Source organism: Bipolaris oryzae (assembly GCF_000523455.1).
Source record: "Bipolaris oryzae ATCC 44560 unplaced genomic scaffold scaffold_219, whole genome shotgun sequence".
NCBI classification, from domain to species: Eukaryota; Fungi; Ascomycota; class Dothideomycetes; order Pleosporales; family Pleosporaceae; genus Bipolaris; species Bipolaris oryzae.
Genome location: NW_006911495.1, coordinates 1 through 24947, shown reverse-complemented (window position 1 = coordinate 24947; position 24947 = coordinate 1). Strand labels below are relative to the sequence as shown.

The 24947-nt window shown below is 46.1% G+C and overlaps 14 protein-coding genes across 14 annotated transcripts; 6 read left to right on the top strand and 8 right to left on the bottom strand.

Moving 5' to 3' along the window:
- Nucleotides 1–342: 342 nt before the first annotated feature.
- Nucleotides 343–708, bottom strand: COCMIDRAFT_64157 (uncharacterized protein; the record flags this gene model as incomplete). Its single annotated transcript, XM_007694477.1, has 1 exon — nt 343–708. A coding segment is annotated over one exon (366 nt), but the record flags the coding sequence as incomplete, so codon positions are not given.
- Nucleotides 709–1097: 389 nt separating this feature from the next.
- Nucleotides 1098–2074, bottom strand: COCMIDRAFT_107823 (uncharacterized protein; the record flags this gene model as incomplete). Its single annotated transcript, XM_007694476.1, has 3 exons — nt 1098–1341; nt 1396–1992; nt 2040–2074. 3 exons carry the CDS (start codon nt 2072–2074, stop codon nt 1098–1100), a joined length of 876 nt encoding a protein of 291 aa, XP_007692666.1.
- A 1480-nt stretch (nt 2075–3554) lies between these two features.
- Nucleotides 3555–4283, bottom strand: COCMIDRAFT_107795 (uncharacterized protein; the record flags this gene model as incomplete). Its single annotated transcript, XM_007694475.1, has 2 exons — nt 3555–3923; nt 3987–4283. The coding sequence occupies 2 exons, from the start codon at nt 4281–4283 to the stop codon at nt 3555–3557; spliced, it is 666 nt and encodes a 221-aa protein (XP_007692665.1).
- A 1499-nt stretch (nt 4284–5782) lies between these two features.
- Nucleotides 5783–6692, top strand: COCMIDRAFT_77899 (uncharacterized protein; the record flags this gene model as incomplete). The annotated part of the gene is made up of 2 exons (XM_007694474.1): nt 5783–6402; nt 6449–6692. Coding segments are annotated over 2 exons (864 nt in total), but the record flags the coding sequence as incomplete, so codon positions are not given.
- Nucleotides 6693–8229: 1537 nt separating this feature from the next.
- Nucleotides 8230–8487, bottom strand: COCMIDRAFT_107787 (uncharacterized protein; the record flags this gene model as incomplete). Its single annotated transcript, XM_007694473.1, has 1 exon — nt 8230–8487. The coding sequence occupies one exon, from the start codon at nt 8485–8487 to the stop codon at nt 8230–8232; it is 258 nt and encodes an 85-aa protein (XP_007692663.1).
- Nucleotides 8488–10724: 2237 nt separating this feature from the next.
- COCMIDRAFT_107789 (uncharacterized protein) lies at nt 10725–11395 on the bottom strand (the record flags this gene model as incomplete). The annotated part of the gene is made up of 3 exons (XM_007694472.1): nt 10725–10911; nt 10958–11040; nt 11096–11395. The coding sequence occupies 3 exons, from the start codon at nt 11393–11395 to the stop codon at nt 10725–10727; spliced, it is 570 nt and encodes a 189-aa protein (XP_007692662.1).
- A 1609-nt stretch (nt 11396–13004) lies between these two features.
- COCMIDRAFT_107811 (uncharacterized protein) lies at nt 13005–13608 on the top strand (the record flags this gene model as incomplete). Its single annotated transcript, XM_007694471.1, has 2 exons — nt 13005–13084; nt 13131–13608. The coding sequence occupies 2 exons, from the start codon at nt 13005–13007 to the stop codon at nt 13606–13608; spliced, it is 558 nt and encodes a 185-aa protein (XP_007692661.1).
- A 13-nt stretch (nt 13609–13621) lies between these two features.
- COCMIDRAFT_107825 (uncharacterized protein) lies at nt 13622–14488 on the bottom strand (the record flags this gene model as incomplete). Its single annotated transcript, XM_007694470.1, has 1 exon — nt 13622–14488. The coding sequence occupies one exon, from the start codon at nt 14486–14488 to the stop codon at nt 13622–13624; it is 867 nt and encodes a 288-aa protein (XP_007692660.1).
- Nucleotides 14489–15631: 1143 nt separating this feature from the next.
- On the top strand, nt 15632–15991 carry COCMIDRAFT_9363 (uncharacterized protein; the record flags this gene model as incomplete). Its single annotated transcript, XM_007694469.1, has 1 exon — nt 15632–15991. The coding sequence occupies one exon, from the start codon at nt 15632–15634 to the stop codon at nt 15989–15991; it is 360 nt and encodes a 119-aa protein (XP_007692659.1).
- Nucleotides 15992–16059: 68 nt separating this feature from the next.
- COCMIDRAFT_40907 (uncharacterized protein) lies at nt 16060–16560 on the top strand (the record flags this gene model as incomplete). The annotated part of the gene is made up of 1 exon (XM_007694468.1): nt 16060–16560. The coding sequence occupies one exon, from the start codon at nt 16060–16062 to the stop codon at nt 16558–16560; it is 501 nt and encodes a 166-aa protein (XP_007692658.1).
- Nucleotides 16561–17571: 1011 nt separating this feature from the next.
- COCMIDRAFT_107803 (uncharacterized protein) lies at nt 17572–19438 on the top strand (the record flags this gene model as incomplete). Its single annotated transcript, XM_007694467.1, has 3 exons — nt 17572–17938; nt 17987–18950; nt 19315–19438. The coding sequence occupies 3 exons, from the start codon at nt 17572–17574 to the stop codon at nt 19436–19438; spliced, it is 1455 nt and encodes a 484-aa protein (XP_007692657.1).
- Nucleotides 19439–20586: 1148 nt separating this feature from the next.
- Nucleotides 20587–21951, bottom strand: COCMIDRAFT_107799 (uncharacterized protein; the record flags this gene model as incomplete). The annotated part of the gene is made up of 1 exon (XM_007694466.1): nt 20587–21951. A coding segment is annotated over one exon (1365 nt), but the record flags the coding sequence as incomplete, so codon positions are not given.
- Nucleotides 21952–22431, bottom strand: COCMIDRAFT_107819 (uncharacterized protein; the record flags this gene model as incomplete). The annotated part of the gene is made up of 2 exons (XM_007694465.1): nt 21952–22211; nt 22248–22431. The coding sequence occupies 2 exons, from the start codon at nt 22429–22431 to the stop codon at nt 21952–21954; spliced, it is 444 nt and encodes a 147-aa protein (XP_007692655.1).
- A 967-nt stretch (nt 22432–23398) lies between these two features.
- COCMIDRAFT_40904 (uncharacterized protein) lies at nt 23399–23608 on the top strand (the record flags this gene model as incomplete). Its single annotated transcript, XM_007694464.1, has 1 exon — nt 23399–23608. One exon carries the CDS (start codon nt 23399–23401, stop codon nt 23606–23608), a length of 210 nt encoding a protein of 69 aa, XP_007692654.1.
- Nucleotides 23609–24947: the final 1339 nt, after the last annotated feature.

Sequence of the window (24947 nt, the reverse complement as noted above, 5' to 3'; positions counted from 1 at the left end):
CGTACTCCTCGCCATTCAACGCCACGACGCCTGCAATATTTGACACATTTCCTGTTAGACATTAACTCAAATCACTTCTACTAAGTTGATTTAACCCGGCTCAGCCTACTGCTCCAGTGGCCGCCGAGGGGCAAAGCCTTGGAGAGCCGTCGACGTGTTCATACTGCCTAACCAACTAATATGCACAGACAACGAAAGCGGCAATTTTAACACTTGAAGTAGCTATCATACGCGCGTTCTTTAGCGTCTCGAGCTGGTAGCGGACCTCCTCTTCTTCATACTTCTTATCAGTGCTAAAAATACAGGAGTACTTGAAACTACAGCTTTGCGGAGATCATCTAACACCCTATTTTCATCTACAATATTAAGTAGACTAGTTCCCGCTAGTCTCTTCTTAATCCAGTACTGTGCAAGCCTCACAACTGCATGCTCCGGTAAGCCATGTCTAGACCTGTACTGGTGCAGCGTTACCTGGTCACTGCCTTGCGTGTTGTTGATTTCCGAAATGGGTGGAGGCTTAGCCTGAGCACTAGCGCAGTCGCCTATACCGTTAAACTGAGGTTTAAATTGCCCGGTCTCTTCGTACAAACTTAAGCTTAGAGAACAAATTGCCTTTGCGATCGCAGAGTTTGCTTCGCAAAGCTGGCGAATATCCACAAGCAGCGATTCAATAGGCGCCTGATTAATAGTTTGCAACGCAGCTTCGACGTCTTGAACGTTATTGGACATAGTAGTAAATGAGAATTTGAGGATCTTTTCTACGTCTGGTGAATGGAGAATCTTATATATACATACTTTCGAACTTAATAGATAGGTCGTGGTTAGTAAGGCGACAGCTAACTGAGGCATACACAAAATCAAACAACCTTCCTCTAATGACATACTTCTTGGCAGTCGAAATCCTATTTAGGTTCGGTCTCTTTTTCGTATATTCGATCACGTCCATCGGATATCTCTAAATCCTATGATAACGTTTCTACTAGGAGCCTAAGAAAATGTAATCGGAATTCTATTACGAAGTGAACTATAATTAATTATCGGCTGTGTTATTCCAAAAGCAAAAAACGACCGGGAGCGTAGTGAGAATTAAGTTTTGCCTAAACCGCCAATGTGGTAGCTAGACGCAACTGAACGATTGGGCTCATTTGTGACCAGGGCATACGCAAGAATTCGAGATCCTGGTTTAGAATTCGACTAGTTGGTCGAAATCGGGACAACCTATCGACTGTGTGTTGGTAGAGATGGTTCATATCTTCATCTGAGAGCTGCAGTAGACTTTCGATGTGTTTTCTAAGTGGGGTCGAACCGATAGCTCGAAAAAGAAGGACTGCCTTGAATCCACTGCGAATAATCAGTGTTAGATACACATCATGGGTAATACAGTAGTTGACTTACATGTTAAGTGTATTCACAGGGTTACCCATAATTACCAGACTACTGCTTGTACCCCGAAATTTCTTGTACACATGACCATCAACTGCACCGATACAGTCAAAAGCGGTAATGTTGTTGAGAGCATATCTCGCCCACTGATGGATGATATAGATGATACCTTGCTGGCCTTTGGATAGCTCTTTGTCTGAATCCTCCATTCGATCGAGAAAGTTCAGAATTCTCAGGTACGGTAACAACAAGGCAGCTACACCCCCGTAGTACTCTGCTCGTAGCGAAGCCATCAAATGGTTACTTGACGGTGGATCCTGATCATTCCAGGCCAAGTTTGGGATGATACTTGATCTCCATTGCTCCATAATGTTGATCTTGAACTCTGCGGAGCTTGTGAAAGCGCACAGGTGTTCATCATCGAAGCTTTCGATTGAAGCAAAATCTGGTGGTGGAATTCGCTTTGCAACCTGGAGTACCATCTGGAGCATTATCCTTGTCCACAAAACATCATAATCGGGCTCTTCCACCGTCTCTCCAGGAAATAATGTTCTCCAGCCGTCCGAGTAAGGAATAGAACAGTCAATGCTGGCGTCATCATGAAAATCGCTAGGAAAAGAGTCAGACGGGTACTCAGACTCATCATCTCAACTAACCTTGCAAGAATCTGAAAAATCCCAACGCTTCTCATTACTTCCTCGGAGGGGCACTTTCTCGCGGTCAAGCTGGTTATTATTAGGCTAGTTTTCCAGGTAAGAATAAATCGTCTGACCTTTTGACAACATCTGCGTAAATGGAATGAGAAGCGTGCAGGTGTATCAAGCTATTAGTAAGCATTCCGTTTTGGCTAGTGTAAATTGCAGCTAGAGTTGATGTTTTTGCGTAAGCAATGCTTCGATCCCTAAACTTACGCTTGAGAATATATTGAGCTGAATGATAGTAGATCATGCCTGGTCTAGTATCAGAGCCCCCTGTATACTCAGCATCTGGGAAACAGCTTCCTATTGCGAGAAACAATAAAGCCTGGGCATTTTCGAAGCTTGTTTCGACAAGATTGTTCCGCTCTGCTGTGCGACTCATGTCGTCTTGAAAATGAACGCATATGTTCTCAGGCTTGTCGAAAATTGGATATAGGACATGAACGTGATTTAGATAGACACCGAATAGCTGTCGAATCTTTTTGTTCGAAAATGCTTCTGGTGTACCTTTTGGTTCAGGATCGTATAGTGTAAGATGTGTATGGGAAAAATTCATCTCAAATGCCTGTAGCCGGCCAGAAAAACTGGAAACTTGATTTTTTGTATTATCGACGAGCTTGTGTATCTTGAACAGCGTCATCTCTTGACTAATGGAAGTTAATAAAAACCTGTGAGTAGGCGGAGGGTACTATACGCAGTTGGTGGTGTATCGATATATTCGCATTCTCCATTTTCTTCATGACATTTGTTGCATGGAGACTCTCCATTGCATTTTTGCTTGCGTTTACGGCATCGATTGCAAGCTTTGGAGGTTCTATATCCTGAGGGCTGGCGTGCTTTTTGGGAGGCGTGATTTTGGTCGTGCTGTTGTTGGTTCGAAGGACGTTGATAATCCATCTCGCCCACAAAGAAAGGGTACGACATAGCCGAATTTTAGAAATGTTAAGTATTTGTAGTAAACAGGGGATGTGTTCAAGTGTCTTTGAAAGATAATAAAGCAGTGTTGTTGCGACAAAGCAATTAACAATAGCTACGATGAATGAAAAGCGGGAGGAAGTGCGACTTATAAAAGGGGGACATGATGCTAGCATGTGTACACGGTCAATTAACCGGAGCTCTCTAAAGAGCTTAGGCACTTATCGGCTAGATGCAAAAGGAATGGGCTCCGTGTTCATTGCCCAAATCGGTAGGGAGATGCCATCTGTCTCCACATCACATCCTTTTTGCCTTAACCATTTGTCACCATAGTACGTTTCAAGGGGTGCTTGGGACAAAATGGGCCGATGTTCTGCTTGAATAATCGGAATCAAGACATTGTGTAACCAGTAGCCAGGTATCACCCACTTCGAGCAATTAACAACATCAATTTTCCAATTTAGTCAGAGGACACCCGTACAGGATGCCATACACACAATGTTCCTTGAAAAAAAGGGGTGTAACACTAAGGAAAATGTAATGATATTACAGAACGATCTAGATATGAATACAGTTGTTGACATGGGCAAAAAGCGTTGGAGAACACTTCTCTAACGAAAGCTCTTCGCCTACTCCGATTGGCAAATCATCTGGTAGGATACCGCAATAAACAGGCTCAAGGATATCCATACGCTTCTCCTGAAACTCCAACAACTCTTTGAAAGCCTGTCCACCAACAATATTTTGCAGTTGATTCATGATGCGCCCGTGTGAAAGAAGCGCGTCAAGATCCACTCGCTGTAAGAGCATCACAGTATCTGACTGGGTTGCGACAAGTGCCTTGTGGCCATGAACACCATTCGAAGTCGAGTAGAAAGCATGTACAGCGATGATTCCAGATAGCTTCTCAGGAAGAAGAGTTTTTGCCTGGAAAAGCAGTAGTATAAGTAATTGGCTAGGAGTAACATATGTAGGAGTAGGTCAGCTTACAATTAAGGTTGGATCATTAGCAACCAGATCTTGGCCATTTTTGGCATCGGTGGCTTCTATCGATGGATAGAGAGAAGTCGGCCCTGTGTCTGGTGTACTAGGCCAGCTTGCAGTTGAGGTTGGATCATTTGCAACCGTATCTTGCCCATTGCTGGCAGTAATAGTCTTAGTTGACGAATAAAGCGCTGTCGGTCTTTTGTCTGGTGTCCAACGACTAGACCAAGAACGCCTCGGGGTTGGAATACATGCAAAGCATGATCGCACCCAATTGAACAATATTTTGGGGCCTGACTGCATGGAATCAGATATATGTTCAAAAATGAATGTCTAAAAGTCCTTACTACGGTTGTATCGTGAATCGACCTGTAACATTGCCTTTGTAACTCTACCATACTTTCCAATGTTTCTTTGTACGGTTTCGTAACATTGAAATCTTTTTCAAGAAATTCTTCAAAGGTTAACTCCTGTTCTTCGTCTATGCGCCGTATCTCAGAGTTGTATCCCAAGGACTCCGAGATAGTTACTCGAACATAGTGGGTACTGCGACGGCAACAAACACCATGAAAGGCCTTGATATATGATTTCAACTGCTTGGATTCGATGTAAATATGTCCGATGGTATCGCCGTGCTTCGTTGCGTGGTATTGATATGGCTCGTGGCAGAGGAAGCGTTTTGGGCAACGCCCGCATTGGTATTTCCCGTCCGCTATGACAAGTCAATATCTATGTTTACTCAAATTGTACGCATAGTTTGAAAACGAGGTCTCTTACCTTCAGGACGAACGACAATATCTTTCTGGAATGTTAGGTCCTTTAGAGAATCAGGCTAGAAGGTTAGTTCCGCTCTTATCGTTTAGACTTTAGATCCAAAAGATAGGGACAAGCCACATACCAGAGATACATCTACAGGAGATGGAACCATTGTGTCAGCAGACCTAGCTCGAAAGAAGGCAACCGGTGGAGGGCGCAAGGGCGGTGAAGCAACGAACAGAAGGACGTTGTAGCCTTGCAGGAAAGTTGCATGATATATGAGTATCTCAGCCACTGAACTGACTCTGGGTCGTTCTTTTGGAAACGCTTCAGGCAACGAGAGGCGACTGCTGTCTGGAATCTGGCACCAGCCAGGGTGCCTGCCGACGAACAGCACGGACGGGAGCGCGGGTACGAGGCAAACGGTGCGGTACGGCCCCGATAGCCTGACTAGGGGCCGAATACCGTGAGTTCAGGCTACAGCTCCTGTCTGTACAATCCAATCACATAGCAGAATGCTTCATCGGTTGACAGCTTCCCAAGACTAGCATGGCAGACTTGGCGACATCAGGCCCTTCACAGCTTACGAAGCCTGTAGCGGAAAGGCCTCTTACTGAACGCTACGCCGATCAGATTCATCCAGGGCGGTACCGCGGGTTTGGTAAGGTGGTGAAGCGATCAAGAAGTGGCAAGCGCGGTAATAATGTGCTTAAATCACACCTAACTATACTAGGCACAGTCTGAACGATGGATTTACGCTTATGCACAGAAGGGTGGGGGTTATCCCTGTATGACAGGATGTTCCCAAAGTAGTTTAGTTTTAATCACCCGTACCGGGTATTCAAATCTAAACTACTTTTAGGATCCCCCTTCACATCGACTTCGCGACCATCACCGCTTCCTTTCTGTGAGAAATGGCATATTATGAGTACGAAAAGGAGTTGATGAAAGCATTAAGCTAGTGCAAGCCATCTGATGTTATTAAAAATAAAGTTAGTAATCCCTTTTGAATCAGTGCTAGTGTATGACTTAACGGTACTTAGGCCTTGCTTCAATGTTTCCATCAATTCATAAAAAAGGGGACTGTACTTGAGTGGTGTGAGATTCTTCCAGAGAGTTTTAAGGCTCGCAATGTGTTTACGGCTATCCAACAGCTCCGGGAGCCGGTCCGCGACGCCGATGTAGCCACGCAGCAGCCACAGCAGCCACGTGATACCCCTAAACCGCCAAACGAACAGTACTTCGAGAAGTTCGTTTCAGAAGAACAAAGATTGAAAAAATTGTACAGAATTGCCCAACGCATGACTGCTGTTGAGACAACGACACAGATATGCAAAGACCGTGAAGACCTCATTCCAGCCGATCCGATCATACAGGCAAAGGCGATGTACCAGAGAATAGAGCAACCTGTGAATCAAAGGAACCCACTCTATCGGCAGCACGTTATTCTTTTTGGAGATGCAGTCGACCGATACGCAGCATTGCGGCTAGTGGAACTCTCAAGAGGGCAAGACCGCAAAACCGCCGCTTTCGAAGCGATCGCTGAAGGACTTAAAACCGAAAAGAAAAAGGTGGCTAAGAGGTACACTCACTCTCGCCTTTACTTGAAACTTGCAGAAATTGGAGGGCCGGGTTCTCTTTGTTCAATAGATGGCTCCAAGTGGGAGTAAGCATAAAAACAACCAAGTTTAGCATTCTCTAACATGTCACAGCATGGAAAACACCAATGAAGAAGACATAAAGTTGCTCTGCAACTATAGGAAAGAAAGGCTACCAGCGGTGGAAATGCAATCCCAGGCTCTCGATTTCATGGTGGTCGAAGATTTTGCCCGCAATCTCCTGGTCCAAGGGGTAGATGCAGCCGAGATTGCAGTAGGCCGCACCACTTTAGCAAAATTGATCTGCCGTCACGTAGAAATCGAACGGTTTGTACAAGATGGGACTATAACTCCAAAACGGACGAGCGTATACAACAACGAACAGCCCCGGCGTACGTCTCCACGATCTCCTGCAAGAACTGGATCCAGAATGGATGTTAGAACACCTTCCCATACCATGTCTTTCGATCTGCAACGACCAGTGCCACTCTACCATGCTCTACAAAGCCAGCAGCCAGCTCATGCTGCGGCGACACGCACGAATACAGCCAAACGACGGAGGGTCTCTGGGGATGAAGACTTACAAATCCTGACAGAGTCAGACAGCATAGAAGAAAATGAGCAGACTTGCTTTGCGCCTCGTTCACAAGCTCCACAATTTACTGCCGGGACAAGAACCTATGATCAAGGAGATCATCAAACTGAAGAAACCCCAGATACCCTTCAGTCATTGGAAAAAGGTAACGAAAACTACTTAAAGGCTACTGCTGTCGAACTGTGCCAGCAGTCATCCTCATGCATCAGCTCATCTCAAGATAAGCAGTCTTTATACACTTTTCGAGACCTGGATTACGGACCGGGATCATCGTCAAACACTTCAAACGGGGTATTGAATCAATCCTATCCATCAGAAAATGGAGACGCAATGGGGGAGGCGCGCTGTGCACTGAGCTCCGGTGATGTTAGGGAGGAAGAAGATCAAGATGACAGCGAATTACCTTCGGTGGTGGTCAGGAATCTTCGCATTGGGGAGGAGCGTTTAGGAGATCTCGATTTGTTTACTAACTACTACTACTAATTCACATCATCCGCTGGCTCAATGAACAGTTTTTGAGTCAAAATTGGAGTTTGTAATGGCACTGGCTGGTACATGACCCCTTCGAATACCACCACAACTACATCGTGCTGTAATGTTACTTCATCGGCCTCCCCGGTCGACTTATTTCGCAACTTTAGCTTCGCGTTACTATGTGGCGCATGGAGAGATTGAAGAATAACAATATCGTGTTTGGAAGTCTCTAGCCAAGGAGGTGATTGCTGAGAGCTTATGTGCAATCGGAGGACTGTGGGAGGAAGTTGATATTCTTCGGGCTTAGCTTTCCTTATCTTCGCTTTCGCGAAATCTGCTACTAGGCGCTGGACATCTCGCACCTTCTCTCGAAGTCAGAAAGTGTCATCAATGCTATAAGCATCTAGCATACTATACTGTTGTTGAGCGCAGTGCTAAAAGGGATCGTTACTTCTCCAGGAATATGCGAGAGTGCTATCTGTGGCCTTGGCGTGTTGTTCTCGAAGTCTACCTCGTTCCATTGATCTTTTGGAAGCAAGGCGATCTTTTCAGAGATTTTGTGGGCTTCTTCTGTGAAATGTGTAGGTATAAGCTTGAAGAGTACCATGACAATGTTGGTTTAGTGAAGCCGGAAGTTCGATCTACGAAAGATCGTGCATAGGCAGGCGCTGAACTTTTAACATCTCCACATGACACGTGCATTGATAATCGTTTCAATGGAAGACGTGGCGGTGCATGCGGGGCACTTCTATAAATTTAGGTGTCGGAAGAACGATATTCCTCCGGTTGTCCGCTATTGGCTAGTAGAATTCTACAAAGCAACGAATCAATGCGCTCCATTAGGTTTTTTGTCACTTTGGCCATAGTCATAGTACTGCTGGTATTCTTCCCCTGTTATAGAACCATTCGAGACCCTCAGAGTGCCCACTGAAACTGCCACAGAGGCTTGAGGAACCGATTCACTTTCTCCTTGGGTGCTGCCTTGGGCTTGGCGTCCGTCCCCATTCGTTCTGTCAGCGTTTGTCTGATCCGCTGAAGCATCCGTGCCCGAATCATTAGAACGATCCGATTGATTGCTTGCCATGGCGAGAGAGCTTGCACATAAAGCGAAAATACTGATAACTGCCAACCGTAAGCCTCAAATCGCCTAGAAGGCCACCGAGAATGCTGCTGCTATTACTCTCAGCTTTACCACTTCGTACATCCTATCACTGTTTACGTACGAAAGACTTCGCTAACTCACATTAGACGGAGAGAGAACTTACAGGTGTACGAGATTGAAGACTATCCTCCTATCTTGGACACCCAGAAGCTAGTGAGGTTACAGGTTGATCGGCGAGCAAGGCAAGAAGTAACAAAGAGTTGATGAATTCGTCAAAACGAAGAAGAGCTCGTGGTGCGCAGCTCAATCAATGCTAACACTAAGGGCTTGTTCTGCTGGTAGCGTGTAGCGCAAAAAGCTAAGTAGCAAGCATTGACATGTCGTGCTAGAGAAGAATGACTATAGAGAGAATGTAAGACGATAGGAGGATGTATCAAGCAAGTACACGAATCTAGATTGACTACTGGTCTTTATACTGAACTTTATAACCTTACTCGCGCCTGGTACTCCTCGGATTGCTTACAATCATGCCTCTTCTTCATATAGGAACAGATCGACCCGCCTGCAACAGCAGCTAACAAGTGCCGCATTCTTAGATCACACTAAGATGCATGATTCATGTTGCTCTAGCTGTATATATGCTTATATCCATGAAGTGGCTTGCAGACCACTTTGATCTTGGTGTGGATCAAGGCAGCAGATGTTCCTAACAGGCATATCGCACTAGTGTGTCAATCAAGATGCGTTCGACACCTCGTATTTACCATGACTCGAAACAGGGGAACGGTAGCCTTCTAATGGTGAAGAGAACCCTTCTTATCTTACGTTTGTTCAACTTGATATCCCCATACATCGATTCGTGCCAAGGCAATACGGGAATTATGCATATGAAAAGTGGCTCCTCGAAACTTGCAAAGATCCTAGTACACGGCTGGGAAATGCAGACGGTATACCGATAATTAGATCTCTTAAATTGAGGCGTGTAGGTAGTTTGAACGGTACTGCATAACTGCAATTAGTGTAGATGATAGTATGTACATATGGAATGCTCTTGTGCCAGACTATTTAGTTCACATCTCCACGCAGGCGTCACTACTATCTTGAGATGTTAAATGATTAAATCGATTGTGATGGATTAGCAGTTACTGGGATGCGTTTGTAATGCTAGTAGGTAATCCTTGGTGAAAATGCGTGAGCAATCATGCAGGGCAAGAAAACATGGAGGGAGAAATAAGATGAATGAGACGGAAGAGACGGACGAGACGGACGAGACGGAAGAGACGGACGAGAGTGCTGGGATTTACTTGTAAGACTAGGCTCTAGCCCAACTGGAAATGGCAGTTGAGACATTCAAGATTTTGACTAGGTACCACAAGGAGACAGCACTCTCGACCGAAATGGTGAGTACCATACACATCGATCATCGAACAATTAATGCAGCTCATCTGTCTCGTCCGTCTCATTCGTCTCGTTCATGTTGACACCTAAACTTCTAACATGGAGTCATACAGTTAATAGAGCGTGCGCTATGATTAGGAAATCATGATCCTAGATGAAGACGGAGGTGAGAAACCCTTAATCTGAGCCGAAGGGAATATATTACACACTGGGTGGCTGGATTTGAATGCGATTAGACTCACGTTGCTGGTACCCATTGCAACCTGAAGAGGTTCACGTGACAGTACCGACGCTAAATAGCGGGGCAACGGGCCACCCAACACCATCATCCAGCACTGTTTTTGGTCTCTCTGTCAGGCATATTGGCAATCATGAACTGTCATCATGCTGGAGTTTTCCATTTGAACCTAGAGAGTCCGTAGCACATTCTTATTCTTTACTGCGACCGTGCAACGACAATTAGTCGTGTCGTCGCAGGCAGCCACCACGTCTCAAGGTAAGTCAGCACTCCCGTATGGGCTCACTTGTTGGGCATCAACGCCTACTTGCCTTGGTACACCATCGCATGTCATCTAAATGTTGTTTATGGAGCTTCATGTCTCGCTAACCACTTGATGCAGTTTAATACGACTGCTACCTACTTCAGTCTTCGATCCTCTCACGCGTGCGACGTCAACCTCTTTCCTCCTCTAGGACTCGCCTTACTCCCTCACACGCTCGCAATCCTCGATCGTTCCGACCTGTTCTTATCTTTGTGCTATCAGGCGCTTCACTGAGTTCATATCGATGGTATAATAGCTCCATCCTTAATCATTTTTCATCTAACCAGTCATCAGGCTTTCGATGCACAACCTCTCGACTCGACAATAGATTTTGATAATGTCGATGAGAACCGTGTCAAAATGATTATGGGCAGGGGTCAAATGATATATTGGAAGGGATGTAATGTCACTGTCTATGAAAATGACAGTGACGGGAAAGAGCAGACAAGGAAGCTTATTGGAATGCCTAATGGGCAAGGAATCTTAGAGTCTGGTACTAAGCTGTATGTCACATTCGGAAAAGTGAAAGAGGAATATCATTAGGGTATTGAAACATCCTATGTATAGAGCTTGTTCTCAATGCGTAGGCCTCTCTCTAAACCTAGGGATAAGTTGATGATGGCCCCATTTTATGTAAGGATCATTGAGACGCATTCGGTTACATCTCTCCCTTCTGCCATTTCCCTTCGCCGCATAGCGCATTCAGCAATCGCGTGATATATCTCAGAACCAAATACCTTATTAATAACTTTATCCTCGACGCCCTTCAAAGTAACTTCAGAGCTCTCTGTGGTTAGCTTCATCCCATTCTCTAGAACCACATGCAGAACGTGTTCCGTCCATTCTACCTTTGCGTTGAACAGAGCCATAGAAAGTTGTGCTATACCCCATTGGCAGACGTCCAGACTCATAAGACAATCGACGAGTCCTCCCCAACCAGGAAAGATCATTGATATGGCTGCTTTCGATTCCCCATCAACATTGACCCTCCTAATTGCGTTACACATGTATGCATCGAAAATTTCTACGATTCCTTAAAGCGAGGCATTCTGAAGTACCGGTTGCTCTTGCACAATGGGGAGATTCGAATCGGTGGGGGAAATCGTGAGAACCTTTTGTCGCTTATGTTCTAGAATGCGCCAATCAGCCCCGAGCGCGATGCAGCATAGAGACTAAGTGTACCTTGGATGTCCCGTATTTCCCCGTCGGATTCAATTTCCCGATTACGCTTTGTAGCTGGTAAAACTGGGTACTCCGATAGTCGCCTTCCTAGTAAACCTGTAGGCAATAAGCACTACTCAATCGATATTGCAGTATATTATTATTACCGCTGTAATTATCATCCTTCGACTGAAGCAAAGACAAAACCATTTTGGCCTGGCACAGCTCTGTTGCAACCGTTGTCAGTCCTTGCGGTTTTAGGGCAGAGCACCACCAAGTTTGAATGGTAGAAAGGCGGATATGCAACGCCTTTTCACCCAATCTCGTGATACATGGCCCCAACGTGCACAGAAGGAACACTTCAGGTCCTATGAACTGATAAATGTCTCTCAAAAGCTTGCGCGCTCGTTTTCGCACACTACGGCGTGATTTAGACCCACTGCTTAAGTCGTCGTCGTTTTCCTTCAGCAAGTCGCAACATGACTTGAAGGACATTTTCTGGCCTTCGAGCAATGAAGTGGTGCTTTCATTGAAGGTCATCATAGTCTTTTTGAGTTCTTCTATTAACCAATTGTCGCAATCGTAACGGGACGACATTCTGGAAGGATAGGGACAAGAGAGGACCAAAAAGGCAAGACGTATAAGATGGAGGAGGCAGAAGAGATGGGCGAGACGAAAGAGAAAGATGAGACGGAAAAGATAAACAAGACGGAAGAGATAAACGAGACTGACGAGACGGACGAGACGGACGAGACGAACAAGATGGATGGTGAACCCCCACATCTAGCGAGGCACCTTGCCGCCTTTGACGCGGGGTAAATTGCATTCAGCAGGTTCTGATTGGCCCGCAAAGAAATCAGCTCCTTTATACCATATCTCTTCGCCATTCTGCTTGCGCGTTACCCCTGGTGTCTTGTTTGAGAGTGGGTCGATGGTGGCGGCGGTTAAGATGTTGCGCAGCTAAACTAGGTAAAACGTGCAGGATACTGGAAGGCGATGATAGTGAGAAGGGTCAAAAAGACGTGTAACATGGAGTTGGCGCTGGTAGATTTGGTTGTTAACGCCGGTGAACGAACGTTGATTGGCTGGCTGCTACAGTATTGGCATCCAAGCGCTTGGTGCATCACCTGCGAGAGTATTGGGCTATTCCAGAAGCGAACCGCGCGCTTTAGCCGTCGGATGTTATGACATCTGACACTTGATCCCAACAGGTAGTGTTGCTAGTCACTGACAAGAGATCTTGGTATCTTAGCGCTAACCAAAACATGCTTGAAACAGTCACTAAGAGCGCGTCTATAAATCAAGGAGACCTCAGGGCCTCCGTATAGTATACATAACGAACAGAAGCTCAGCAGTCTCAGGGAAATTTCTAAAAAAAAGTCTGATTAAGGTTCGAAAATGCCATCTGATAAAGATCGACTATACGTTGCTCTTTACGCTCGTAGCGGGGCTCCAAAAATGCCTGGTGGCGAGGATAAGTAGGTACCCTTTGATTTTGGTTTGGACGTAACTAAAATCTAATAGATATCACTGGGCATTTATCATCGGCCCAAAGAGCGAAGGACCTTCTGCGAATGGAAGACGCTGCCATGTGAAGGAGTCCCTACAAATAATTGATGGAAAGCCTCAGAATACCTGGGCTTACGAGAATCTTGAGATAACTCTGCAACCAACTTCTGCCATTTTGGTTAGGATTGCGATTGGCAAAGTTGCAGATGGAGCACGACTTATGGAAGCTTTCGCCAGAACTCCCATACGTGCAGGATACGCGGGATATGAGAGTTGGAATTGTGTTTCGTGGGTTCAAGAAGCCCTCACTTGGGCGGCTCATGACGGAAAGGCGTTAGGGACTTGTCATACTGATTGGAATTTTGTGAGGAGCATTGCCATGTGGTACGTTGAAAAGAAGGCCGCTGACCACCGTTTTGACGGACAAGGGCAATTTGACACTGGCAAGGTAGCAACGTGGGACGCAATGGAAGGGAAAGAACTTATTCCGTAAAGCACACAAGAAATTAGACTTCACCAAAGTATTTACGCCGTATTTTCTCCATATTCAGTTCCTCCTCCTGCACATCTAAGAAGTTTCCGACTTCGTCCTGCCAGAAATAATTTTGGGGATTAGCGTGCCATGCCATTGTGAACTCCCAATAGTAGGGTAGCCACCCGGCAGTATCCCAATCAATGATGCCAACTACCTTGTTGTCGCGGATAAGGATATTAAGGCTGCTAAGATCACCATGTGTGAGGACTGGTGCACGTTGCACTGACTCATGAAAGGTGATAAGTCGTTTCAGCTCCAAGATAGTAACACTACTCAATGAGTTTGGTACCTCAAGAGACTCGAGAGTTATGCTGTTCCTAAGTGACAAGTGAAAATCGGAGATAGTACGAAAAGGTCCCCAGGAAGATGGTTGAAGTCGAATATCGTGGATAGGGCCGCCGTCTATACTAGAGACGCCATTGGTCTGACTGGGTACAGATCGAAGTTCGTGTATCATCTGTTGAAGCTGGTTGAATACCAACGACTTTGACATGTCCGAAAGCGAACGCCACCTGCTCGCTACAGTCTCGCCGCGGATTCTTTCCATAAGTATATAAGTTTTGCCATGGTGTGTGAAGGCACAGTAAACTTGTGGTACAGGAATAGAGGTATGTCTTGCGATAAATCGCATAGTGTGTGCTTCTGATAGAGTGACAGAGCTCCCGAGTTTGATACAGAAGTTGAGGAAGAATATAACGCTATTAGAGCGGGTAAAGAGCTTGCTCGCATACTTCTGTACTGCCAGGTTGACGACTGTCAGCGTGAAGATCCGTAGTGCTTTATTCTTTAGCCGTGATTCAATGCGAAGACTGTTGTTTATTGGTAGGTCCGTAGGCATCCTCTCATACAGTATGTACTGGAGGGGTGTGACAAGTGGCACGACGACGCGTCGGGTTCGCTAGGAGGTGGGGAAGTTCACAATGTTTACGAAACTTGAAGGCGACGTGTTAAGGGATGGGACAAATAGTATGCTTGCGATAACGGTCGAACAGCGCGTTCAACAGTATGCACAGGTTATAGATGGCGGGATGATAGCAGCAAGATGGAGAAACACAGCAGTCAAAAAAGGACGACATAATGGCGTGGAAGCTTTGGATGCCGACCCTGGCTGCGCCAAGAGCTTTCGTGCCAAGGTATTCCATGCACGCGCTAGATATCGTGTCAGACAGGCGACAAGTCTCTAGGGCCGAAAGCGATCGCCGAGCTAGCTCTTGGCCTCTGCATTGGTCGCGCGTTCGCGGCAACGCTCTCCTTTTGCCACCCACTAATATTATTTTACGCGTCTCTTCCACCGCTCCTCCCATCCTCTTCAAAGTACGCAGGCCACAGCTAACCGTATGCGCAACGTTGTCGCAATTAATTAGCAGGTCTTTTGGAACACCTATACTACTGCGACTACAGATTCTCTAATTAATAAACTAATAACTAGTGAACTAACTAGAGGATAACATCACTCATGCGCCTACTTAATTCGACATAGCTGTGGAAATATAGATGTTTCCGAAACTTACCTGCTTCTGGGATCAATGGTAGACATTAAAGCCGCCCCTTCACATATACACAAAGACTCAGGATTGCTTGGCCGCTCTTGTATCCGCACTTCAAATCCTTGCAGCTTCTCGTCACCTGCCCTCAACCCACGGCGGCAAAAATCTGCTCGAAGATCTGTTAATGCTAGCCACTCCTATGTCGAATGGATATTTTCTAGTTAATTATCCTATAGTTAAGCAAACTTCCCCAAAGAATCTCACAACGTAATTTAGGATGCAGTCTACAACGCCATCACCGAGTCGACGCCTCTACCCCGCCCTGCCTCGTCCTCCCACCAAACACCTCTTTCCGTTAACACGGGCAGTTTCGCGAACTCGACCAAGCACCGCAAACACGTAGACAATGTGCTAAAGAAGGAGTGGGAGAGCTATAAGTTGGCATACCCGGTTTCTTCAAAGCATTCTTTGGAGATTTGCCAGATCTGAGACCGATGGCACAAGCTGTTTTTGACGAGTGCAAGGAGGGAGATAAACCACTCTTCCAGGTAGAGAGCGATTGGCAGAGCTGGCCTGAGGCGGCGCAGGAAAATGACGTTTTGAGCTGGTTTGCCCCACTTACAGAGCGGTTGTTGGGCCTTGCAGATGGGTGTCAGTCGGTATCTAGGATACGCCGGCGAACACTAGCACAGCCGCATCAGCCTCTACAAGGCTCCACTGCCGATCGCAAGTTGGACATTGGCTTTGTGGACGATCCGAACGCCGGCGTGAACTCGAAATATCAATGGTCACATATCCTTGTACCCGGAGAGCTCAAGAGCAGCCCGTCAGCCGACAAAGCGTCCAAGGCGTGACTCGACCTTGGCCGATACACGAGGGAGGTGCTCGCTGCCCAAGCGAGTTGCTGCGCGAGGCAACTTAGATGGACGTGATTAATGTGGCGAGATACTATCATCATGAGACGGTTCGTGTGGGCATGCAGGACGACTCCATCTGCGGGAACGTGCGACAAGGTCTTGATATAACAAAAGCGACAAACTACAGGCCAGAAAGCATAATGCCATATCTAAGCACAGTTCGCTCCCTCTCAAGAAAAGGCCGAAGCAGCAGCGCTACCGAACGGAAGCGATCCTCGAGTTGCACGAACGCATCTTTACCGTCTAGCAAGCGAATTTGTTCGAGCTCTCCTGTAAAGGGAGGAAGAACAACAGTGGATCGAGTGCACTGCCGCGTTGTTGTCCGAGACTACGGGAAGCCTATATATATGGCGAGTTTCAGGGCTAGCCTTCTGGCTGCGCTAGAAGGCTGTATCACAGGGTACGAGTCGTTGTATGCGCGGGTCGGCATGCTACAATGCGACATTTCGCCGAACAACCTTATGGTGAACGAGGACGAGGACAGTCCTCCCCGCATGCCTTCTTGATCGACCTAGACCTTGCTATCAAGGAATATCGAGAGAAACCGTCAGGGGCACGAGGGAAGACCGGCACGCGAGCGTTCATGGCGATCGGGATACTTTACGATGATGAGCAGCATTCTTTCATGCACCACCTAGAATCTTTTTTCTAGGTGCTGTTTTGGATATGCATTCACTATAACGGATCGCAGGGAAGAGTAGTTCAACAATTTGACAAATGGAACTATGCAAACATGGAGGAGCTAGCCAAGCTAAAACTGGGCACAATATCAGATAATGAGATTTTTTCGTAAAACTATCCTAGAACATTTCACAGACTATTACCAGCCACGTATATCTTGCGTTGATAGATTACGGAGAAAGATATTCCCTAGAGGTGGAAGGATGAGGGTTCCGAATCCGAGGCTGTACTTGGATGTGAAGGAGATCCTAAGAGCAGCACGAGATGACTTGAAGGAGTCATAAGGATAAGGAGACGTATCGATCAGCATGCACCATGTGAACCAGCAGAAATAACCAACGACTGCTAGTATAGCTATGTAATCCCGTCTGTTACTTTGCTGGTAATGTAGTGAGATTATCTTTCTAACCTCGCAAGTCAATCACACTTGGGAAGCGAAGGACTCTGGCAGTCGACATGGAACACTTCTGACATCGTGAATTGAACATTGTGCCTATAAACGATACTCCCTTTGCTGATCAAGTCACCTGCATTGAGGACCCATAGTATGTCGCGACGACATGTCGCGAGGTTGAAAAGCAGGGTCAGCGTCATAGCCTGTTCATCGCTCTACCCCGCTTACCCCGCCCAACCCGCCCACCCCGGTTCCAATCGACAATAGGTAGGCCATAGCCTGTAGCAGGTCTTATGTAGTGCGGAAGCGCTTTGTCCTTACCGATAGAGGAAGTGTGCAAGGTATGCAAGTCGTGACCCCGCGCGACGTGAATGCTATTTCAACTGCCTCAGCGTACTGTCACCCTTACAACATGTGGTAGTTAGATCGCTTCTCGCCAAACATGTTCACCTGCTCTCCACCGCCCGCAGTGATTTGCGCTGAGGATATCGCCCTGCTCTATCTCCTCCATCCGGTCCCAGTCCCACCTTCCTGCAATGAGATTAAGAAGCCTCCATTTCGCCAAGGGAGCTATTCATTGTCATTTGTCCAGGAGCGAGAATTAGCTAGCACATTAGCCTTCCTGTCTAACACTAAAGATGATCCCAACCATATACCAGCCCTCTGTGTTGAGGAGAACCCTAATTTGGTGTCGTTAAATGTTGTGGTAGCTGTGAACAAGAAAAATGGGGAGGATGGTAACGAGGTCCTCCAAAAGATAAAGCAGAGTCTCGAGAAGATCTTCACAATTCTGTCAGAGTTCTCAGAAGGTATGTACTATAAGCTCCTCTATGCTTGCCGATAATAATTGTTGTAAGAGCGAGACAACAACCGAGCAATAGAACACCAAATCTTCAATGCAATTATTTCTATATGTTCCCATCGCATTCTAAGCCGTCTGAGGTTCATGGCTACAAAACGGGGTACTCCTAGACAGCCCCTTAGGGTTATTCTAGGCGAAGCTATCAATTCTCTCAAGCAAGTCAATCATCAAACTTTGAACAGCCTACCGTTCAGCTTATTCACGGAAAGAGCTAAAGATGTTGTTAGACTAGCTGACGCATGGGTTAAACATCAGAAGTTAGCGGAGTTAGGAAATCTGGTGGAAGGCATCTACCAGTTAAAGCAGACTGGAGATGTTCAAGTCCTGCTAGACTCGATACCAAATCGTGCAATGGGTCCAAGTTCAAGGCAAAACCTGTTCAACATTATTAAGAAAGTGTCGAGATATCGAGAGGCTGCACGATTTCTGTATCGTACAGCCAAAAAGATTCCCTTGCTGCGGCGAGCGAAAGTTGTTATCGCCAGTCTGCCCAAAGAGACTTTCCATCGAGTTTCGGACGAAAACTATACTCCACAGCTCACGTCGACGATTTCAAGAATGAACACAAATTGCCAAGGGCCAGTCGTCCGCCACCTCTGTCGTCTCCTGAACACGAGTGGTCCACAGCTGAATGATCAGTTTGCTGATCAAACAAGGAAAACGATGCGGGAGGCCAAGATACATGCGGAAATTCAGCTTGTCTTCTATTATGAGTTGAATGTTTCGAGGTTACCACCACGTATTGTTTGTTCCAGCAAGGATGCATGCTTTCTGTGTAATGCTTTCATTCTGATGCATGGGAAAATGCACACACCCCGATACCATGGGCGGTTGTATCCTGGATGGAGATTGCCATCGATGTCTGATCTTAACGATTTGGATATACGACTCAATTCGGCACTCGAAGATCAGATTAAAGATAGCCTGAAGACACTGCTATCAAGACAGAAGAAGACTATGTACCCAGATCCAAACGAGAGCACATTGCTTACACTGCCATTATCTACATCAACGTTGCGTACACCAGCTCTAGTAGAAGTAATTGAATGGGAGAAAGCATCTGCAAAAAGCTCTTTAGTCAACGACACAGCTAGACTCCGGGAACGCACAATATCACCCAAAGACCGATCGTCAGTCTCCCTCGCAGAGTGCATTGGCACTGTTCCTTCCGCACTTGGTTCGAGAAGTGCTATCACGGTAGAAGATGATGAACTTCCCAAGATTAGCTTGTCAGACCAAGCTGCAACGCAACTTTCCGCTCAATGCAGTCATCAAACAACTCGACATGAAGTTATAACATGTGAAACTGAAGAATTGATTCAGGGTATGTCACAGGCTAGAAGCGTTATCGCGTGCGAACCCCAATTTCACACTACAGATGAGCTTGAGATTCATATCGAGCATATCGCAGAAATGTTGGTACCAGGTGCAAACAGAAGTGATTTAGAGATTGCATATAGCATCGAATGGCTTTCGGTCGAAAAGGCAAAGGAGCTACTAGAACATAAGGAAGCCACTATCGTAGACATAGAAGCGTTGCAATGCGGAGCCTGGCATACAATAGATTGCCACGATGATATACTCATTATGGCTCGAGGAACTCTTGTCAGAATCACACCTCGAAATGAAAAACAGAGAGAGGGGCGGGGGTAGAAGGGCGAGCACTTTGAGTCGTGTGATGTGTGATCTTATAACGAAAAAGTACGGAGAGACTTTCCTTAGTTTAGATGCGACTGTATCCTTCAACCAGGGGTAATATTAAGCTTTCCCACGCAACTTCGTGTACCAGCGTACTTGCACAGCTCAATGAGATCTATTTGGAAACTGATGATAGATCCAGTTCCAAGATTTGCCTTCCTCTTTCCAGGGTTTAATTTTTGATCTTAGCCATTTGTAGATCGTTGGCTGGAGTCAGTGATATGTACTGTGCATGGAAGGCTGAGCGGTGCGCTCCAAGATGGGACTAATGACTAGCGCAGCGGCAGAGAACATTACCCCGCTTTTCTCCTGCTTATAAGGTGAATAGGAAGCTCTGGCCTTCCTTGTGCCATAATAATACTTCTTCAATTTTGTAAAATGCAATCTCTCCAGCTTCCCCCGTCTGTTGAATCCGAACCTCCCTATTATGCAATGCCAAGGCCTGAACAAGTAGATATCTGCTATCGCGCTGCATGTAACGGACATACTTGGGAACAAGCAAGCAAGCGCGCTTGCTTGCTTGCATATCACGTTTAGTTGCTTGCCTATTCAGGCAAGCCAAGCGCCTCTCTACAAACCTGCACCAATCAAGTGCAAGCCAAGCGGGCCTCTCTAAATTAGCAACCAAGCGTAACAAGCAAGCAAGCAAGCACGCTTGCTTGTTCCCAAGTATGGTAACGGAGACCATGATACTCTTAAAGAACAGGCTGGCATGCTACAAAATTCTCTTAAATTTCGTGTTTTTTATTTTCCTAGGTTTTCAGATCAATTGTACCAAGATCCAAGACGCAAATAGCCGATCGATTAAAAAAGGGTTTGACATATCATCAGTCAAAAAATGATAATAATTAGAAAGATCCAGACTTCCTCCTTGCGATGACATAAACAATCACATTGCTAGGATCGTTTCTTCAATGTGTAGTAGCGCAGTTTTACTGCACCAGGCGACCGACTAGGGAAGCGTTTACATATCTCTTCCCACTCCATGCCCTGCTTATCCTTTAATGAGAGTAAAAGAACTTCTTCTGACTCTAGCCATAGCTTATGTGTTCGTTGGCTGTGTCCTCTTATATCTTCCTCTCCATTCTTATCGTCTTCGTCCCAGCCGTCATTTGAGTGGTCCGTTTCATGACTTACAGCGTCATTATGGGCACTGCTTATTTGCTTCTCATTCAAGTTCCCGCCGTTAGAGAGACCTGAAGGACTGCCGTTACAGCGGTATCCTAGCAGCAACCATGAATCCGGCGATAACTGGGTTATGCGGATAACTTTGCCTTGTTCGCCAATGACCTTGTGACCTAGGGGCATTAGGTTGAGGGGATGATTTGGGTTGGGAAGATGTAATATTGCTGTTACGACCGAAGAGTCATCTGGAATAGCGCAAAGTGTTAGATCCGTGATCTGACAAGACATGCTAGATCTCGATTCATAGTCGATATTATTTCCATCTTCGGCGGTCGTGCCTAGAGAATTCGATGCTGAGAGGTAACTTTGAGACCCTTTATCGGTGTTGAGCCGCTCCGATATCGGACTTTGGTGTAGCTGGGTCAATCTTACTTGTTGTGGTGGCTTCGTAGGTGCTGTATTGTAGTCCACTGATCTGAGAGCAGTGTTTGACTTCCCACATCCCATCTTAGATGTCCAAGCCCTGCGTCTAGGCCGTTGGGATCTCGATGAAGGGATGATACATGACCCATTGCGGCTAAGTCTCTTTCGAACAGTTTCCCCAGTTTTCCTACCGCTACTTTGTCTATTCACCACATCCCTACCGGATTCTTGGCCAATGTCTTCTTCTGACTCCAGTCTTTCGGAAAGGGGTATAGATCGTCGTGCTTGTAGTCGCTCTTCGAACGATCTCTGGATATAAGTGCCGTCGCGATGTTCTGCACCGTAGAAATCAGTTGTAGGCTGGGCTAGACTTGTGGTATAATATTCCTCGTGGCCAGAATTTGAAGAACTGAGAATAGAGCTCTCACGAGTACCAAGCCGGGAAGACTTGGCGTAAGGATGCGGCAAGGGCGTTCGCTTAGGCATATATGTACGTTCGATTGTGGGGCTCTGTGCCTCTCGCTCAGCCATCCTTCGCCGCTTCGATGGACGACGACGATCAAGCTCTGGATCCGACACAGCGTTCGGCACTGCTTCTAGGATACTTATTGTCTCATCAACAACCGAAGATTGATGCGATCGTTTTTGGCTGTTTGATGATCCATTTACCACACTAGCGACGCCGGAGAACGTATCGTCTTCCACTGATGGTCCTTATTTGACTGCGTCAATGCAGCTCCGTGTACTGATAAGACAATTCCACTCACCATGGTAAGTATATTCAATATCCTCTATAGAGAAAGCGTACTCTACTGCTGTATGGAGATCTCTGTGCTGTATGGCGCTGTCCCTACCGTTGGTAGTGGCGAGGTATTGGCTTTTGTCTTGAGAATTGGGGGAGCCATTGCTAAGACGAAACTCTGTGACGTTTTGGTGATTGTCAGTCGCACCAGTTTCGGTAATCAGATGCAGGTCTATCCGGGATTAGTAAAGTCAGCACTGCAATCAACTTGAGTACTTGCCTCGACCGCCTCCATCGAACGACTTATTTAAGGCTAAACCCAATGTTACGTGGTCCGTAACTCCCTCATCGCACAACTCACGGCGAAGTTGGTAGTGGCTGTCACCCTTTGCAAAATCATGTGTGTCTGTTCTATAATTCATTCCCAACAGATCGCATTTTTCTGAGTTCATTCCCTCAACGTCTTCTATATGGCCTGTTGTCTGTACTTGTGGTATCTGCAGAGGGACGGTGGGAAGGTTGCTTTCGCTTTCTAGATATGACTCAGTCCGCATTGATTCGCTTACATAACTAGTGATCAAGAATTACCTTGGAGTAGCAATCCTAAGGGTTGTGTCGCTACTTCCCCATGATTCCTATAAACATTCTGTTCGGCCTTCTTAGCCTTTGGCTTAGATTTCGTACGCTTGAGTAACGTAGGATCGTAATGTCTGAACTCAGATGAAGTGTTCTGAGGAACTGAAGTAAAAGCAGCCATGATAGGATTTCGATGGAATCTGATTAACTCTGGCCGAAACAACAGTGCGGTATCTGAGGATTTAAGTAGAAAACCATTCGGTGAGCCAAGGACCTCCCTAAGTGAGCAAACATCTAGCTCGGAACGCTAAATCGATTGCAGTAGGCTACCCTCGGTGTCCCCGACGAAACCTACTTCATCTGACTGTGTCCTGCTCTTGACTTGACTACTGCTGCGAGAACTTCTAAGGGTTTGCGTGAGTCCATGAGCGGGTCCGTTCCTGGATGAACCAATCACACTAGAGGGAGTGGTCATGGTATCTATTTGGCCGAAGGAGTGCGAGTGACGACGCCGGAGACCAGAGCTAAGACACGAGCATGAAGGCTATCCATTGGACAGCGCTCTACCTTCCGTCAAAACGGTGGCGGAAACGGCTGTAATCATCCCTCGTAGTCCATGCTAACTCAAATACCGATGCCGAGCTATTGACTGCAGGCGTCTATGCAAACGCTCCCTGCTGGTCACACTGCAGCGTTACAAAGGAGAGAGAAATCGTTTGACCGCGTCATCACCAACAAATCCAGCTCTTGCAGACCGCAGATAACTAAGCTCAGATTGGCCAGCGTGTTGTGTAGAAGGTCCGAAAGTTGAAAGAGGCAATATTGGGTGACCAGAGCTGAGACATGAGCGCCATTGACCGGAAACTGTGTCATTCTAGCCAGAGCAAGATGTGGTCAAAGTTCTGTCAATCTCTCACCTGCTACGCCAACGGCGATGCCGAGCCGCCAGCGGGCTGTCTCCTGACCTCTGACCCTTGCTTTTCGCACTGCAACAATGCAACACTACAGGCACTACGGACGTGCTATGCGTGGCGAAGTAATATGGATCCCTGAGCGCAAGACTAGCGTCATATGCGAGTAAGAAACCATACCCAGGAAGGAGAGAGCCCGCTCGGGCATGACGCGTCCTAACGAGGCAGATTAGAGGTTACGCTCCATCGAAGGAGCAAGGTGTGGGGGGCAGAGTAGCCAGAGCTGAGATTACGGCATGGAATCTCATGCAGACTGCCTTAATCAAGCTATGCGTGAGGCAGTGCATTGCAGAAGCACTGATGCCTCAGTGATCCAGAGAAAAAGGAGAAAGCGAATAGGTTAATCAATCAGCTGCGTAAGTGACTGAACCTTGCGAGGGGCGAACGCCCCTCCTTCAACCGTGGATGTGCTCCATATGAAGCTAGTGCAGCAACTATCGACGGAACCTAGACATAGTGTACGATAGGTATTCTGCCAGTATGTTTATTACTGTTACTGTGTGTTGCATTGCGACGAGAAGTTCAGAGATGCGTGAATTGTCGGAGCCCAGCGTGTGCGAAGACTGGGGAACCAGACTCCGTCAGGACCAAAGAATTCTGAGAGAGGCGGGCAATTCAGAGATAAAGGGGCACTAGAGCAAGGCGGCCTGATTCACCCAGGCTGGTAGCCAGGCGTGAGACAATTGCCGCTTGAAGGATGGTTCAGCCGTATGGGAAAGGGGCGGCGACTGGGCGGAGAGGAGGGATTGTGAATAGAGGTGATAAGGGTAGAGAGTATTGGACGAAGAGGGGGATAGAAGATAACGTTGGAAGAAGGCTTTTTATGACAGACGTTAGGGTCAATTTCCAATTCAAGCGTAGTGTAAAAGCCGTACACGAGGTCCNGATTACCTTAATAGGGTGCATCAATTTCCTAATGCAGACTTGCCGTCTGATTGTTTACTATATTATTATTTTAGTAGATCTTTATAACTTTTATACTATACTTTCTCTTAATAGTTATAATAAACTTTTAATTACTCTTATAATCTTACTTACTATTTTAAATTAAATATTATTATTATATAGCTTATCTAAGAAGTATTCTTTTATAATTATTACCTATTTCTTATATATTCTTCTAGTAGATATATTAAAAAGATTCTCTAATATATAGAGGAAGAGTTAAAGTAATTTCTTATATAGCTATCTTAAGATTACTTATAAAGTATACGCTCTTATATAGTACTTCTATTTAATTCTTTTTATACTAATAATCTTAGTATTTTATATACTACGCGCTAATATATAAAGTTTATACAGAGGGGTGACATGAAAAAAACGTGTTACTAAAAGTTCTAGTTTTTAAACTAGTATAACTCGGTGGATATTAGAGCTATTCCTAATCGGGCTAGCTCATTTTAAAGCTAAGAAGTAGTAGT